The sequence below is a fragment of the Nipponia nippon genome, unplaced genomic scaffold (genome assembly GCF_047370975.1).
Source record: "Nipponia nippon isolate SJK-2023a ecotype South Korea unplaced genomic scaffold, ASM4737097v1 scaffold_3, whole genome shotgun sequence".
Taxonomy (NCBI): domain Eukaryota; kingdom Metazoa; phylum Chordata; class Aves; order Pelecaniformes; family Threskiornithidae; genus Nipponia; species Nipponia nippon.
In genome coordinates, this window is record NW_028262347.1 from 28,198,621 (window position 1) to 28,211,049 (window position 12,429).

At 41.8% G+C, this 12,429-nt stretch overlaps 1 protein-coding gene across 1 annotated transcript in view; it reads right to left on the minus strand.

Annotated features, from left to right (window-relative positions):
* CAPZA2 (capping actin protein of muscle Z-line subunit alpha 2) overlaps positions 1-11,909 on the minus strand; it is a 31,815-nt gene extending 19,906 nt beyond the window's left edge. Inside the window, exon 1 of the mRNA XM_087764064.1 lies at positions 11,759-11,909. Coding sequence (XP_087620190.1) covers positions 11,759-11,797 — 39 coding nt within the window. The 5' untranslated portion in view covers positions 11,798-11,909. The remainder of the gene's footprint in view (positions 1-11,758) is intronic.
* Positions 11,910-12,429: the final 520 nt, after the last annotated feature.

Below are 12,429 nucleotides of genomic sequence, written 5' to 3' on the forward strand. Positions count from 1 at the left end.
TGTCTTCAGTTAAATGTCTGCAGAGCAGCTTGCAAGAAACTATAAACTTCAGATGTTCTGGATTAGTGAACTCTGATCATCAATGATTCACAAAAAACAGGTCTTGCAAACAGCTTTTACCACAAGCCTATGTAAGGAATTGCACATTTACTATATTAAATTCCTTGAATGCACAAAACCAATCTAAATATGTTTTCATGAAACATGACTTCCTGCAGGTTTGAGCATTAATTTGGACAAATCATACAGAAGCTGAGAGGAAGTTACAAAAAAAAAAAAAAAAAAAAAAGAGACTTCTGAAACACCGAGAAGGGAAGCATCCACTGCAGGCGTTCTCTTTACCCAGTTTTCACATATACACCAGTCACAGACTCACTTAAATGAAGTCTGGTATCAATAGGTAAGAGCTAGTGAATTTACTTCCTCAATTCAAGTGAAGCCAAATGCTACCCATCACATCAGTTACAAGCTTTCTGATTTTATAAAGTCAACTATTTCAGTTAAGGTAGAAATTAAGACCGAGGAGCTTAGTGAAAAAGAAAAGGACAGGTTTGTTGTATGCGATGCGCATGGATACTAGGCATAATAAAATGCCTAATTCCTCATTCTGCTAGAGATTAAAATGATTAGTCTATCATCAAATGCCTACACTCAGTTACTACGGTATTTGCAGTTTTCAGATTACGCATGCACAAAGGTAGCAATATACAGAATGGTGTTAGTTACGCTAAATCTGCCTTGTTTTCATACTTCTGCCTTTATTTCACAATCTAATGTCTCTCAAGGTGTGACACCCATCAGATACATAGAGAAATCCTACTTCTCTACCTTTTCCAGTCTGTGACATTCTGAAGTTTGCTTTATTTTAAAGAAGTTATGCACAGTGACTTCAAATGCCCCCAAACCACTCTTCCTGTTCCTGGCACATCGGAACTGACACTGGTTGAAAAAGCCCGACCTTCTGCGCTGTATGTGCCTATATATGGTCATGAATGTGTGCTCCCAGAAGTGCAGGGACTCCTACCACGCCATGGTCAGCTCTGCTAAGATATGCTCATTCCTGATAATCAGCTAGAGTACACCTAGCAATAAAAGAGACATTAAAACTTAAGTTAGCTTTTCTTCCCCCCCCCGCCCCCTCCCCTTCCCTTTTTCTTTTCAGCTTTTTAACTTAACTGAAATACAGCTGTATTTGCCAGGCACCCTGACAGCTCACTCCTTCAATCAACAACCATGCTGCGCAGCAAAAACACGCTGGTAAGCAAGATGCTGTGAAACCACATACTTTGCCCTTACTCTTTCCTACACATCACTTATTTCAAGTTCAGGTGCAAACTCCTTGCAGCAGGGAGACCCACCCTTCCTCTGCACTCATAACAGGTTAAACTTCACTGCTCTGGAGCAATACAAATGAAATAGTGAAGTACATACTAAAAGCCCTTTTTACCTAAAAACTGCATGCAAATCTGAAAGGAAAAAAAAAGTGACAGAAGACCTCCACAATACATTTCCACTCAAAGACAACTTTACTGCTAATCACAGGGAGGGGGAAAAAAGAGCTTCCAGCAGTTACTTTTATCAGTGATTATAAAAAGTGTTATAGCAGGAGCAAGGCATTGTGTATCATGCATTTATATTCTGGATTCCTGAAAGCACCCTTGCTTCCTTACAAAACAAACCAGATCTCCCATTCACAGGAACCCATGTTTGGCAAAAGAAGTAGATGAGACATCACATTTAGGAGAAGTGAGCTCTTTGGTTCTGCTCTAGGTACAGTAACGAGTCCATTCCTGGCTTCACGCCTTCTGCCACGGTTCTCCTTGCTGGGTCAGGAAACCTTTCTGCTGGCAACTAAGCAAACAGCTTTGTCTTGACCCACCCAACTCTATTTACAGGCAGCTACTGGGGTTTCTCACAATTAGCCTGTAGTTACAGAAATATTAAAATCTAGTTTGAATCAGCTTAACTGTGCTAAAAGTTTCAATTCTCTCAGGACCCTGTAATTCACACTCAGAATAACACAAGTCACTCAGGGATCCTGCTTGTGCCACCTGGAGTGATACGGGACAAAAGGCTTGTCTAGTTTTATTGCGTTTGGAGTTTGATTCAAACTTGCGTTTTGAGTTCAGCTGAGCTGTTATTTTTCAATATCCAGCTTTACTTTCTAATGAACAACGAAACTGCTCTGACATCTTCTACCAGTCAAAATTAATTTTGCATTGACACATGTAGCACATCAAGGAACACAGTCTAAGTGTCAATCATCTGCAAGATACCATGCCTGATGATCTGTCAGTACTGCAAACATCAACATAGTTTTTGAGGTTGCAAACCCTTCAATGTTTAAAAAAAAGGTAACTGGCTTCTCCTTTGGACAGGTAAATATTTGGTATTACTGGCTCCAATTGCTCATCAAATTCTTAGGTTAGATACTTCCCAGGATGTTACACCAGCAATTACAATACATTTTTAAAAATAAGAAAGATTTGGGGATGTTTCATAAGTGGCATAAACTGTGACTGAATACCATGCCGCTGCTGCCACCAAAAGGACTGATCTCCCTGCCTCCGCCCAAATAAGCCTTGTGATCCATTTTTTTTTACAAACTCCTCTGTATCACCAGTGCTCATCTGTTTATGCAAGCATCCAGAGAAGGAAATTGATCCAGCTAAAGAACAGCTTTAGAAGGTGGCAAGAACAGAGCAACAAATTCACTTATCAAGAGAGCTTTAAATAATTATTGCTTCTTGCTGCTAACAGTTTAGTGAAGTGAATAAACCTTCAAAGAGCCAGACAAGCACTGAGAACAAATACGCGAGAAAGGGATTACCCCATGTCAGCAGCAAACCGTCTTCTCAGCATCTCATGAAACCTCATCCATACCCATAGGCGTAACTTCACATGGTGAAGAAGCATCCCGAAACAAGCAGCATCTCACACAAACACGGAGCAAAGACAGTGACTCTGGTAGAGAGGGAATTAATATAAAAAGTAGTGTTGCAACTGCTTTCCTACCAAGCTCAACTAAAAAACGCACTGTAGTATTCAACTCACTCCTGCTTCTGGGAGAGCTGAGGAAGAAAACACTGCAAAAATGTGGTTCTGTGGCACAGGAAAGGAGGGGCACATTCCATGCCTATGGCTTCGACTGAACAGACGTTTCCTTCATAGTAATGCCTGAAGCTGCATTGCATTTGTAGAATGTGTTTTCCTCAATTTTAATACACAAGTACTTAAGAGTATGTAGCAGTACCAGCACTTAATAGTGGTGCAAAACATAAATCTTACACAGTGTGAGGTATTCTAGCTGCATTCTTTCTACCTGAAGAAGCGACTCAGATAATGAGATTTATTTTCACAAAAATAACCATTCTGAGAGGTGCTGATTGTTTCACTGTAGGGCCTTTCAGCAGCAGTGTATCTAAATATTATAAAAGTCTCCATCTTAAAATCACTTTAAACACAAGATCATATTAAGATGAAGGATTAAAAAACAAACCCGAAACAGGACTTTTGAAAGTCATTGTATCAGGTACAGATAGCAAAGACGAATACAAAAGCAATGTATGTTACTTGGGTAAAATACAGGTCTAAGTAGAAAAAAAAATTAGGGAAGATAAATCTCCCCCATGTAATTTTGCAGTTACTTTTATTACCCCTGATGATATCTAACTCGACACCTTTTTATGTCATGCACTTCCCATATATTAGTTTAGAAACATATTGAAAGAACTGCACTGTTCTCAAATTAGTGAAACAAGAATGTTTTGTTTGTAGACGTTAAAGGATCAAGACCAACCTGAAACTTCAGCTTCAGCTATCACCATTAATAACTAAAAGCTCTGAACTGAAAAAAATTGCTTATAATACAGACAGTAGAATACATTATATTTTTTTTCCCCATATCTTTATTTCTCTGAAAGCCTATGTCTTCTCAGTAGTTGGCTGGAAAACAAATAAGCCGAGAAAACCACATACATGCAAAAATAATTCTGAAATTATTGATAGCGCTGCATCTCCCGAATTTGTCATACACAGCATGCTTCCTGCAGCGTCTTTACTGCAAGTTTTCATCTTTAATGTAGTAGTCCTTTTTCGAGATATGTACATGAAAGCTCATAATACGAGCAACCAGGGGGAAAAAAAAAAAAAAAGATTAATAACATCTCAGGTTCACAACTCAGACAAAAGTTGCTTTCAGTAACTTCCAAAGGACGTATGAATAGGAGGTATGTCCCATAAAGTAGCAGTAAGTTCCAGTCTCAAGAGACTATACATTGGGTGCTTTAACATACCAGTATCTCAAACTGCATCATTCTTTGGTACTTCCTGTTTTATTGTCGGATCAAGCCCCAACATATGTAACCAACTCAAGAAAAAAATATTGCTTTGGGAAGCATGCTAGAGGCTAGGACTCCCTTCGCTAAATAGAAATCTCACATGATTTGACAAGGGTCTAATGCAGACATTGGTCTAATGTAAATTTATGAGGAAACCTTATCCATAAAACCTTTAGAAGCTGAGCAATTGCATACTTTGCTTATGGATCAGGTAGACAACAGATCATAAGCATAAATAAAATCTCCGAATTTCCTTGCAAAAGTCATTAACTGAAAACTGAAAAAGTAGTAAAATTTTACATTTAGTGAAAAGTAAAAGCATTAACTTTTGTTTGAGAAGTAAAAGGTATAAGAAATGGCTAACAGACTTCACAAAGAAAGCAACTGATAGCATCATCTCCCACATACAGAATCAAGATGTTCTGTCAGCCCAATGCACGTGCTCCTCAGTTGCAGCAACGAGACCTCTCTTTCTCAGCAGTCTTTACAGAGTGGTATCTGCCATAACCTAAAAAGCACTTGGTTGACATTTGCAAAGCATTCTTCCACCACAAAGCCTAAATTTTTAAAGTGATCCTTCCTACTGCTCCAAGTTCATTATTTATAATTAAATACTCCAAGGACATCAAGCCTGGATTCAATAGCATCGGGGAGAGAAAAGGAAGATCACAGCTTGCTCTACGAAAAATGTCTTTAATAAAGTCATAGAATAAGGTGCTACCTTAACTGTATGTCCCTCTCCCCCCCCAATTCCAGTGTCTTAAAATTCTCTCAAAGTTGCCTATTTTGAAAGTTTTAATGCCTTCTGTCAAGTTAAGAAAGTATTTGAAATACTTTACATTTCAGAAGCTTTTTACTCAAGGATAAAAAAAAAGTAATTTCCATATGCTGAAAAATCTGCTTTCATTTCTGCATGAGCAAGTCAAACTCCTTTATGCCCTGCTTTCAGAAACTGGAAGTGAATATTATACAGTGCTGCCTGAGAAAAATACACTGATTCGCTAAATAATGTGGCCAGAATCCTTACCCTATTCTTCTTTGGCTGCCAAAATTGTAATCAACCAAAGATGGTATTTCACAGCAGAACTGTAGGCTGATGACTGTACTGGTGGGCAATAGAACCTTATCTGTTATATCACAAATTATTGTCTCCAGTTTCATTACTGGATTTTCTAATAATTCGTTCTATTACTCTTGTCTATTTTTGGTTCAATTTGTTTCTCTTATCTACTTAGACTATGAGGTTTCCTGGGTAGCAACCTTCCGCAAGAGTTCTGCAAGCACAAAGGCAACAAGAACAGGGCTTTTGATGGTCCTGAGGTGCCACACACTAAAAGCTGTAATCCACAAGAAGTATCTAATTTCTTCAAAATACTAATAACAAAAGAATATGAACTGCAGTTTTAGAAATCACTGATCTTATATTTAGAATAACAGGTTTCATTTGTATTTATCTTCAAGCTTCAGATAATTGTTTTTAACTTGTCAAAAATGCAGACAATTTTGCTTTGCATAACAACTTTCTATGGCAGTGCACCCTGAAAAGATAAACAGCGTTGGACACAAGTTGCAACAATTAAATATTAGGAAAAGTTTCTGACCATGGGTGTAGTCAAACATTGCAACACGTTACCCAGAGAGCCTGTGCAGTCTCCATCCTTGAAGATATCCAAAACTCAAAGTGCAAGTCCCTAAGCAACCTGATCTAAGTTGGCCCGCTTTGAGCAAGCAGCATTTGGGTTACCTCCAGAAGTTTCTTCCAGCCTGCATGACTCTACAAATAAATGAAGTTATTAATTGCAGCTATACATACAGTATATGATCATTTTTTCAGACAGTGTTGAACACTTCTGTAATTTCCCAATAAAGTGATTAAAATGTCTGTTCTGTTTTGGTGCATTTTTTAAAAAAATTAATTCCTAACTCAAGTCAACACACTACGATACCTCAGGATGTATATAAAAATCTTAACCTTGGGAGGACTGCTATATTCAGAATTACGTGTCAGTCTGACAAGCACTCCCAACTTCCTCATTCTTTAATAAGAATTGCCTCAAAAACTTTTCAAAGCGTAACCACTGAATTGAACCTCACTTTTGCAAAAACAATTCCTTCTACGCAACTTCTGTTACATTTCACTTGTGGAAAAATGTTAATTTTCACAGCTTTGATAATGTAGTAAATTAAACAGAAGATATGCTTAAACAGTAACCGAGTTATTTCACGTTTAAGTATTAAAGGTTCTTCAACCTGTCATCAGAACCTGCTACAGCATTTCCAGTTCCATTCAGAATTTGAATATAAAAAGAACCAGAGAGCTCACAAGGTCCTCCTGCTAGACACCTTAGCAAAGCTGCTCCTTTAAATAGAAAACAAAGCATACACTGATGAACGACAAAGAAAGAACATTAAGGACACTTGCAAAACTATACCTTAAGTTTACCTTATAGATTACAGTGCAATTATACCCAGAAAAGGCTATTCAAATCCTGCTTCTACTTCAACATATTCTGCTTCTAATCGTCAATGGTCTCCAAGTCTCATTCAGGGCAATTCCGAAGCCAGAATTCAAGATCCTTCCAAAATGAAGGATTTAGAGCACATATATTTCTTTAATACATGTAAAGATTTTTAAAAGCAGTTTTTGTCAAAAAATTCTGCTAATACTTTCGAAGCAGTTTCAGGAAAAAGGTTTATGTTTGCATTAAGGAAACACCTGAACCTCCCGCATTTGTGGGCTTGTTGTACGTGCAAGCGAGATCTGCTGTCAATGTATTACATTTTAAAGATGGAGTTACACACGAGAGAATGCATTTTACTGGCATAGACTTTTCATCTCAAAGCACTGACTAAAGAAAGAAGTTTTCCTTAAACAATCTGACAAAACTACACTGCTGAGTTTTGTTGGTGTAAGACATCCACCTTTATTACTTAGATTTGTAGGTTTTGACACCTAATTTAAGAAGTTGCAGTTACCCAATGCACCAGGAAATACCTGGAAGCAATGCTGGCTCATTTTCACAAATGGGACTATGTCCTCATCGGAAGAGAAGGTTTGCTCTCCTTACAGCAAGCTCACCTAGTGTCAAACTCCACCTTAGTCAATATGCCTTCCTGAATAAGTGGAACTACTGAGACATAACCTTACTGAAAGAGGTGTGGTTTCTTTTCTCTTTTTAAAAAAAAAAAAAAAAAAATCGTGTTGGACAATTCCCATATTTATATGCTTACCATTTTAAGGAATGCAAGAGCTAATTTTGCATTAAAAAACTGATGCGTTATCCTTTCCCATGAGGATTCGCCCCTTTCCTCCCTGAAGGCATCCTGATTTTCTCAGGCTTTATCTTGATATCAACAGAGCTATTTAACTCCTGTGCTTTGTAGAGAACAGGATTCACGTTAAAAAAAAAATCTACAGTAAACACATCCCTTCGAGTCACCAAAAATGGACTGCAGAGCACTAGTTTTATGATTTAAATAGTTTTAGTCTTGTTTTGCATTTGCCCTGGTGTTTGTTAATGAATATTTACATTAGTAAATGCAACTTTTACAGTTAAATCAGTACCTTCCATTAATCATTGCCTATATTCAAGTAGATAAATTGTAGCTTTTATATTCACACTAATATGCTCATTAAAAACATTTTTATATATACTTATTAGTTTGACATCACCACAGGTAGGAAAACAATTTCTACAGAAACTAGAATAAAATTAAACTTCAAAAAATGGTTACTAGACTTTAACAAAACTACTTCAAATATGCCAGATAAATAAATAGGTTTTGCATTCAAAACTTCTTAAGTGAGGATGCATTACCCATAGGAAGGGCACAGAAGTGACAACTTCCCATTGCTATCTCCCTTAAGAGTTCAGGGCTTCAAGATTTCCACCTCTCATACCTAATTTTTATTTACAGACTGAAGCAAGCACAAACATGTTTTTCCACCTATCTAAAAGCTTCTGAACTTTCAGTGACCTACGTGAATAAAGCATCTACAAAACACTGTGCCTCACAAAAGCTGTTTTCAGCACTGGGAAGTCTCTGGTACTGGATGCTAAAGCCAGTAACTTTCACTGGCAATGGCCCAACTTCAAACCTTTGGACGTACACATATCTTACACACCGTATTTGCTAGAAATAGTTCTCAGAATTTTTTAAAAAAGCTTTTTGAAATTTATCCTCACACTCACTATCACCATTTTAAAAGATAAGCAAGGCTTCAAAAATCTCATGCTAAAATGTGAATCAGAGGAACAAGACTGGGTTCAAAACCAGTTACGCAATCTTGCATATTGAAATCACGTTATTTCTGGCAACTGGCTCTTCTCCTTCCTTGATTTTAAAGCTTCTTTACCTGAACTGTAACTCTCCATTTTGCCACTATTCCAATTCATGCCCTTTCTGTATCTTCAATTATGCTAAACACTGCAAGTTTTAAACCTGAATTGTGTTAGAGCTAAATACAGCCATCTTAAAGTGACTGCCAGACAGCAACAGGAAGGTATAGCCGCTGCAAATGGAACTGCTTACTGCCTTTGCAACACTTAAATCTACTGACTATACACAAATAAGACATGAATCAAAGACCTTCCAGAACCTGTCATATCACTACATCACTTGATCTCCTCTTTACTTACGCTTTTACAGCATTATTAGGAGTCTAGTACAAAAAAGTTCCATTATTTTGTTCACCTTCTTCCCTCCTTGAATTTCAGCAGTTTTGACCAGTGTTATAGCTATGCCTCTATCGAAGTTACCTACAAAACTATACCACCACCATTATCTGTGTCAGCCTTCAATACTATCAGCTCCATATCATGGGGGAAAAGTATATAAAGGAGCAATGTGATTTATTCCCTGTGAAAATGAATGTTTGTCTGTCTGCCTCTACTCCTACATTTATTTATAGTCCCAACTGGATAGGTGAGAAGGCTGTGCTTTTCAAATGCTATCCAGCTGATTTTTTTTTTTAGCTCAGTGAAACTGAATGTTTGAGATAACATTTTTATGGAGTTAGACAAGTTTTAACTTCAAAAATATTTGCAGTTATCTTTCATAACAAGTGTCAAGTGAGACATCAGAAATTAATCAAAACTGAAGAAATCCAGTTCAAGATCTCCATATATATTAATAACTTGCACTTCTGAATTTCATTCCTTATACAGTATTCAATTAGTGGCTCAGTAAAGGGCAAATCTGACCACTTAAAATCACAGTAACTTACACCCCCCCAAAATATTTTACTCTAAACTGAGTATGTCTTCTATTTAATCCACTTAGAGTGCACAATCATCTAGATCTCAGTTTAATACCATCAGAAAATGATTAAAGCTTTTAAGCAATACACATTTTTATTGTAAAATAATAGCACAACTTGAACATATCAGAAGTAAAATTTTAAAGCATCACAAGATCTGCATGGATATTTGCCTCCTTTTCCAAGAGTTTGCAGTGTTACCCATTTTTGCTTTATTAGCCAATAAAATATACTGTCAGGCTTGGAAAATTCCACTCATATAGGACTGAAGCAGATAAAGGAATCAATTTAAATTTACAATGGAAGAGTGCTGATTCTCTTCATTTACACTGATGCAGGAAGCGTCTCTAGGTCTGTACCCATTTTGGGAGAAAAGAAAAACTGGAATTAATGGATAGAAGAAAGTTCAGAACTTAACCCCATCAGACACAAAAGCACAGGCGGCGCTTCTCAGATCATAAAGAGGCAAGATAAAACTGTCATTGTATCTTTTATTATTTGAGAGGACAAGAGGCAACGAGCACAAAATTAAACACAGAAGGTACCATCTGAGCATAAGGAACCACTTTTTTACTGCAAGGGCGACCAAACACTGGCACAGGTTGCCCAGGGAGGTTGTGGAGTCTCCTTCCTTGGAGATTTCCAAAAGCCACCTGCACACAGTCCTGGGCAGTCTGCTCTAGATGACCCTGCGTGAGCAGGAGCATTGGACAAAATGAGTCCCCTTCCAACCTCAACCATTCAGTGATGCCAAGATAACTTGTAGTCTAAGTATTTCAAGCATACCCTCTAGGAACAACGTACTGAATTAGAGTTACTTGTATTTTCTACAATAGGCTAAAAAAATCACGGATTAGCACATATACTTCTTGATTACATTACTACTTGCACCAACAAAGAGGTGGCATTTGAATGTGAATTAAGTAGAGGAAGGCACAGTCTTAAAGCCTCTTGGGAAAAAAGACAGTGAGATCCTGGCGCTATGCATCTCTCGGCATACCAGTGCATCTCTAGTTCTGAAACACGGTCCTGTTGACCTCAAGCACGCAGAAAATCTGCCTTATTGTAACCACGCAGACATTTTAGACATCCTCCTTCCAACTTCAAAAAAGTTTGAAACATCATTTATTGATGTCTCCCATGTAAGTCACCTCACAGCTTCCACAGCCATGAAAACCCATGTTTCTAAAGTTGAAAATTAATAACACAGCACATTACATAAAGACACGAGCAGTGCACCAGCACCATGTACACAAAACACCACACCCTAGCTGTGAAACAGGCAGCTACCATGAAGCTAGATCCAACAGAGGTAGATAAGGGACACGGATAATTGAGGTCTTACAAGACACTCCGCTCCTTGAGATTTTTCTGAAAAAAATCTTAAACCTAAGCAGCTTCCAACCTCCGCAAACAGAGATTACACGTACATCTCGTTAACACGGACCCTCTGCCCCTTGACCTTACACTTGCCCAACTGCTGTCTAATCGGAAGTAAAACAGCCTTGCTCATCCCCACAGCCCCCTCCTCTCCCACATCTCCGGGAGCCTGCGGGGGTGACAGGGGAGGCGACGGCCCAGGCCGGCCCCGCTGCGGGGCCAGGCCGGCGGCACAGAACCCCCCTTCGGGAGGACGGGGCCGGTGCTCCGGGGCGGCCGGCCGGCACGGGCCGGAGGCCTCGGAAACGGGAAGCGGCGGTGGGGGAAGGGGAGGGGAGGGAAGAGTCCCTCCGCGTCTTTTCTGCCTCTTCCCGCCCTTCCCCGCTCACCGTCCCCCCCGCCACACGCCGGGCGGGGGCGGCGGCACGCAGCGGCCGTGCCCGCCGCCCCGGCGGCAGCGGGGAGCCGGCAGAGCGGCGGCCGCCGCCTCACCGGGCACCGGGCTCCGCCCCCCCGCCGGGCCCGCGCCGTACAAGGAGCGGCGGGAGATGCGCCGGGGCCGGCGCGGCGGCCGGGCCAGCCCGCCGGGCCAGCCCTCCCGCCCGGCCTCCCCGCCGACCCTCCGCCCGCCCCCCTGACTGACAGGCCCGGCCGCGGGGCGACGGTAAAAATACGAACCACGGGGCGAGAGCCGAGCTCGCCCCGCGGCCTCCCGGCTCAGAGGGCCCGGGGACAAAAGGGCGGCGCGGCTCGGCGCGGCACCCCCGCCTACCCCTACCTTCTCCTCGTCGGACAGCTGCTCCTCCAGGTCCGCCATCTTCCCGTCTGGCTCCGGCCGCCGCCGCCGCCCCCGTCTCCTCCCTCCCGGGCAGGAAGGGCGGGGCCCCCCCGCTCGGTAAGCGGCTGGCGGGGCCTGGGGCGGCCTCTCTGCGCATGCGCAGGCCGGGGGCGGGCGTTCCGCTGTGGGGCGGGGGCGGGAGCGGGAGCGGGAGCGGCAGGCACCAGGCACCGAGGGCGGGCGGGTTTCCGGCTTCCTGCCGGTGCGGGTGCTGGTGCCGGTGCCCGTGTCCGTGGGGCGGTCCTTGGGGTGGTGCTTGCTCGGGGGAAGCGGGGGCCTCAGCCGGTGGCTGGGTGTCAGAGGGAGTCGGGGGGGAGCAGGGCGGCAGGGCCTGCTGCGCCCCTCGGGGCGTCTTCGGAGTGAAGAGTAGGGGTTCCCACCTCTGATTTGATAGCAAAATGAGTCATTTAAGTCAGATCGCTGGAAACTGGGGCAGGCAGAACTAAAGATGGGCAGGTTTCAGACCTCCCTTGGCAGCGCGCAGCGCGGGTTAGCGGATGCGGGTGCGGAGCGTTGGGGTGGGGGCGCCGGCCGGCGGGGTGTTCTGGCCTACCCTGCAGGGTGCCGGAGGAGATTTTGGGACCCCCAGCTTGATGCCAGCAACGGGAGGC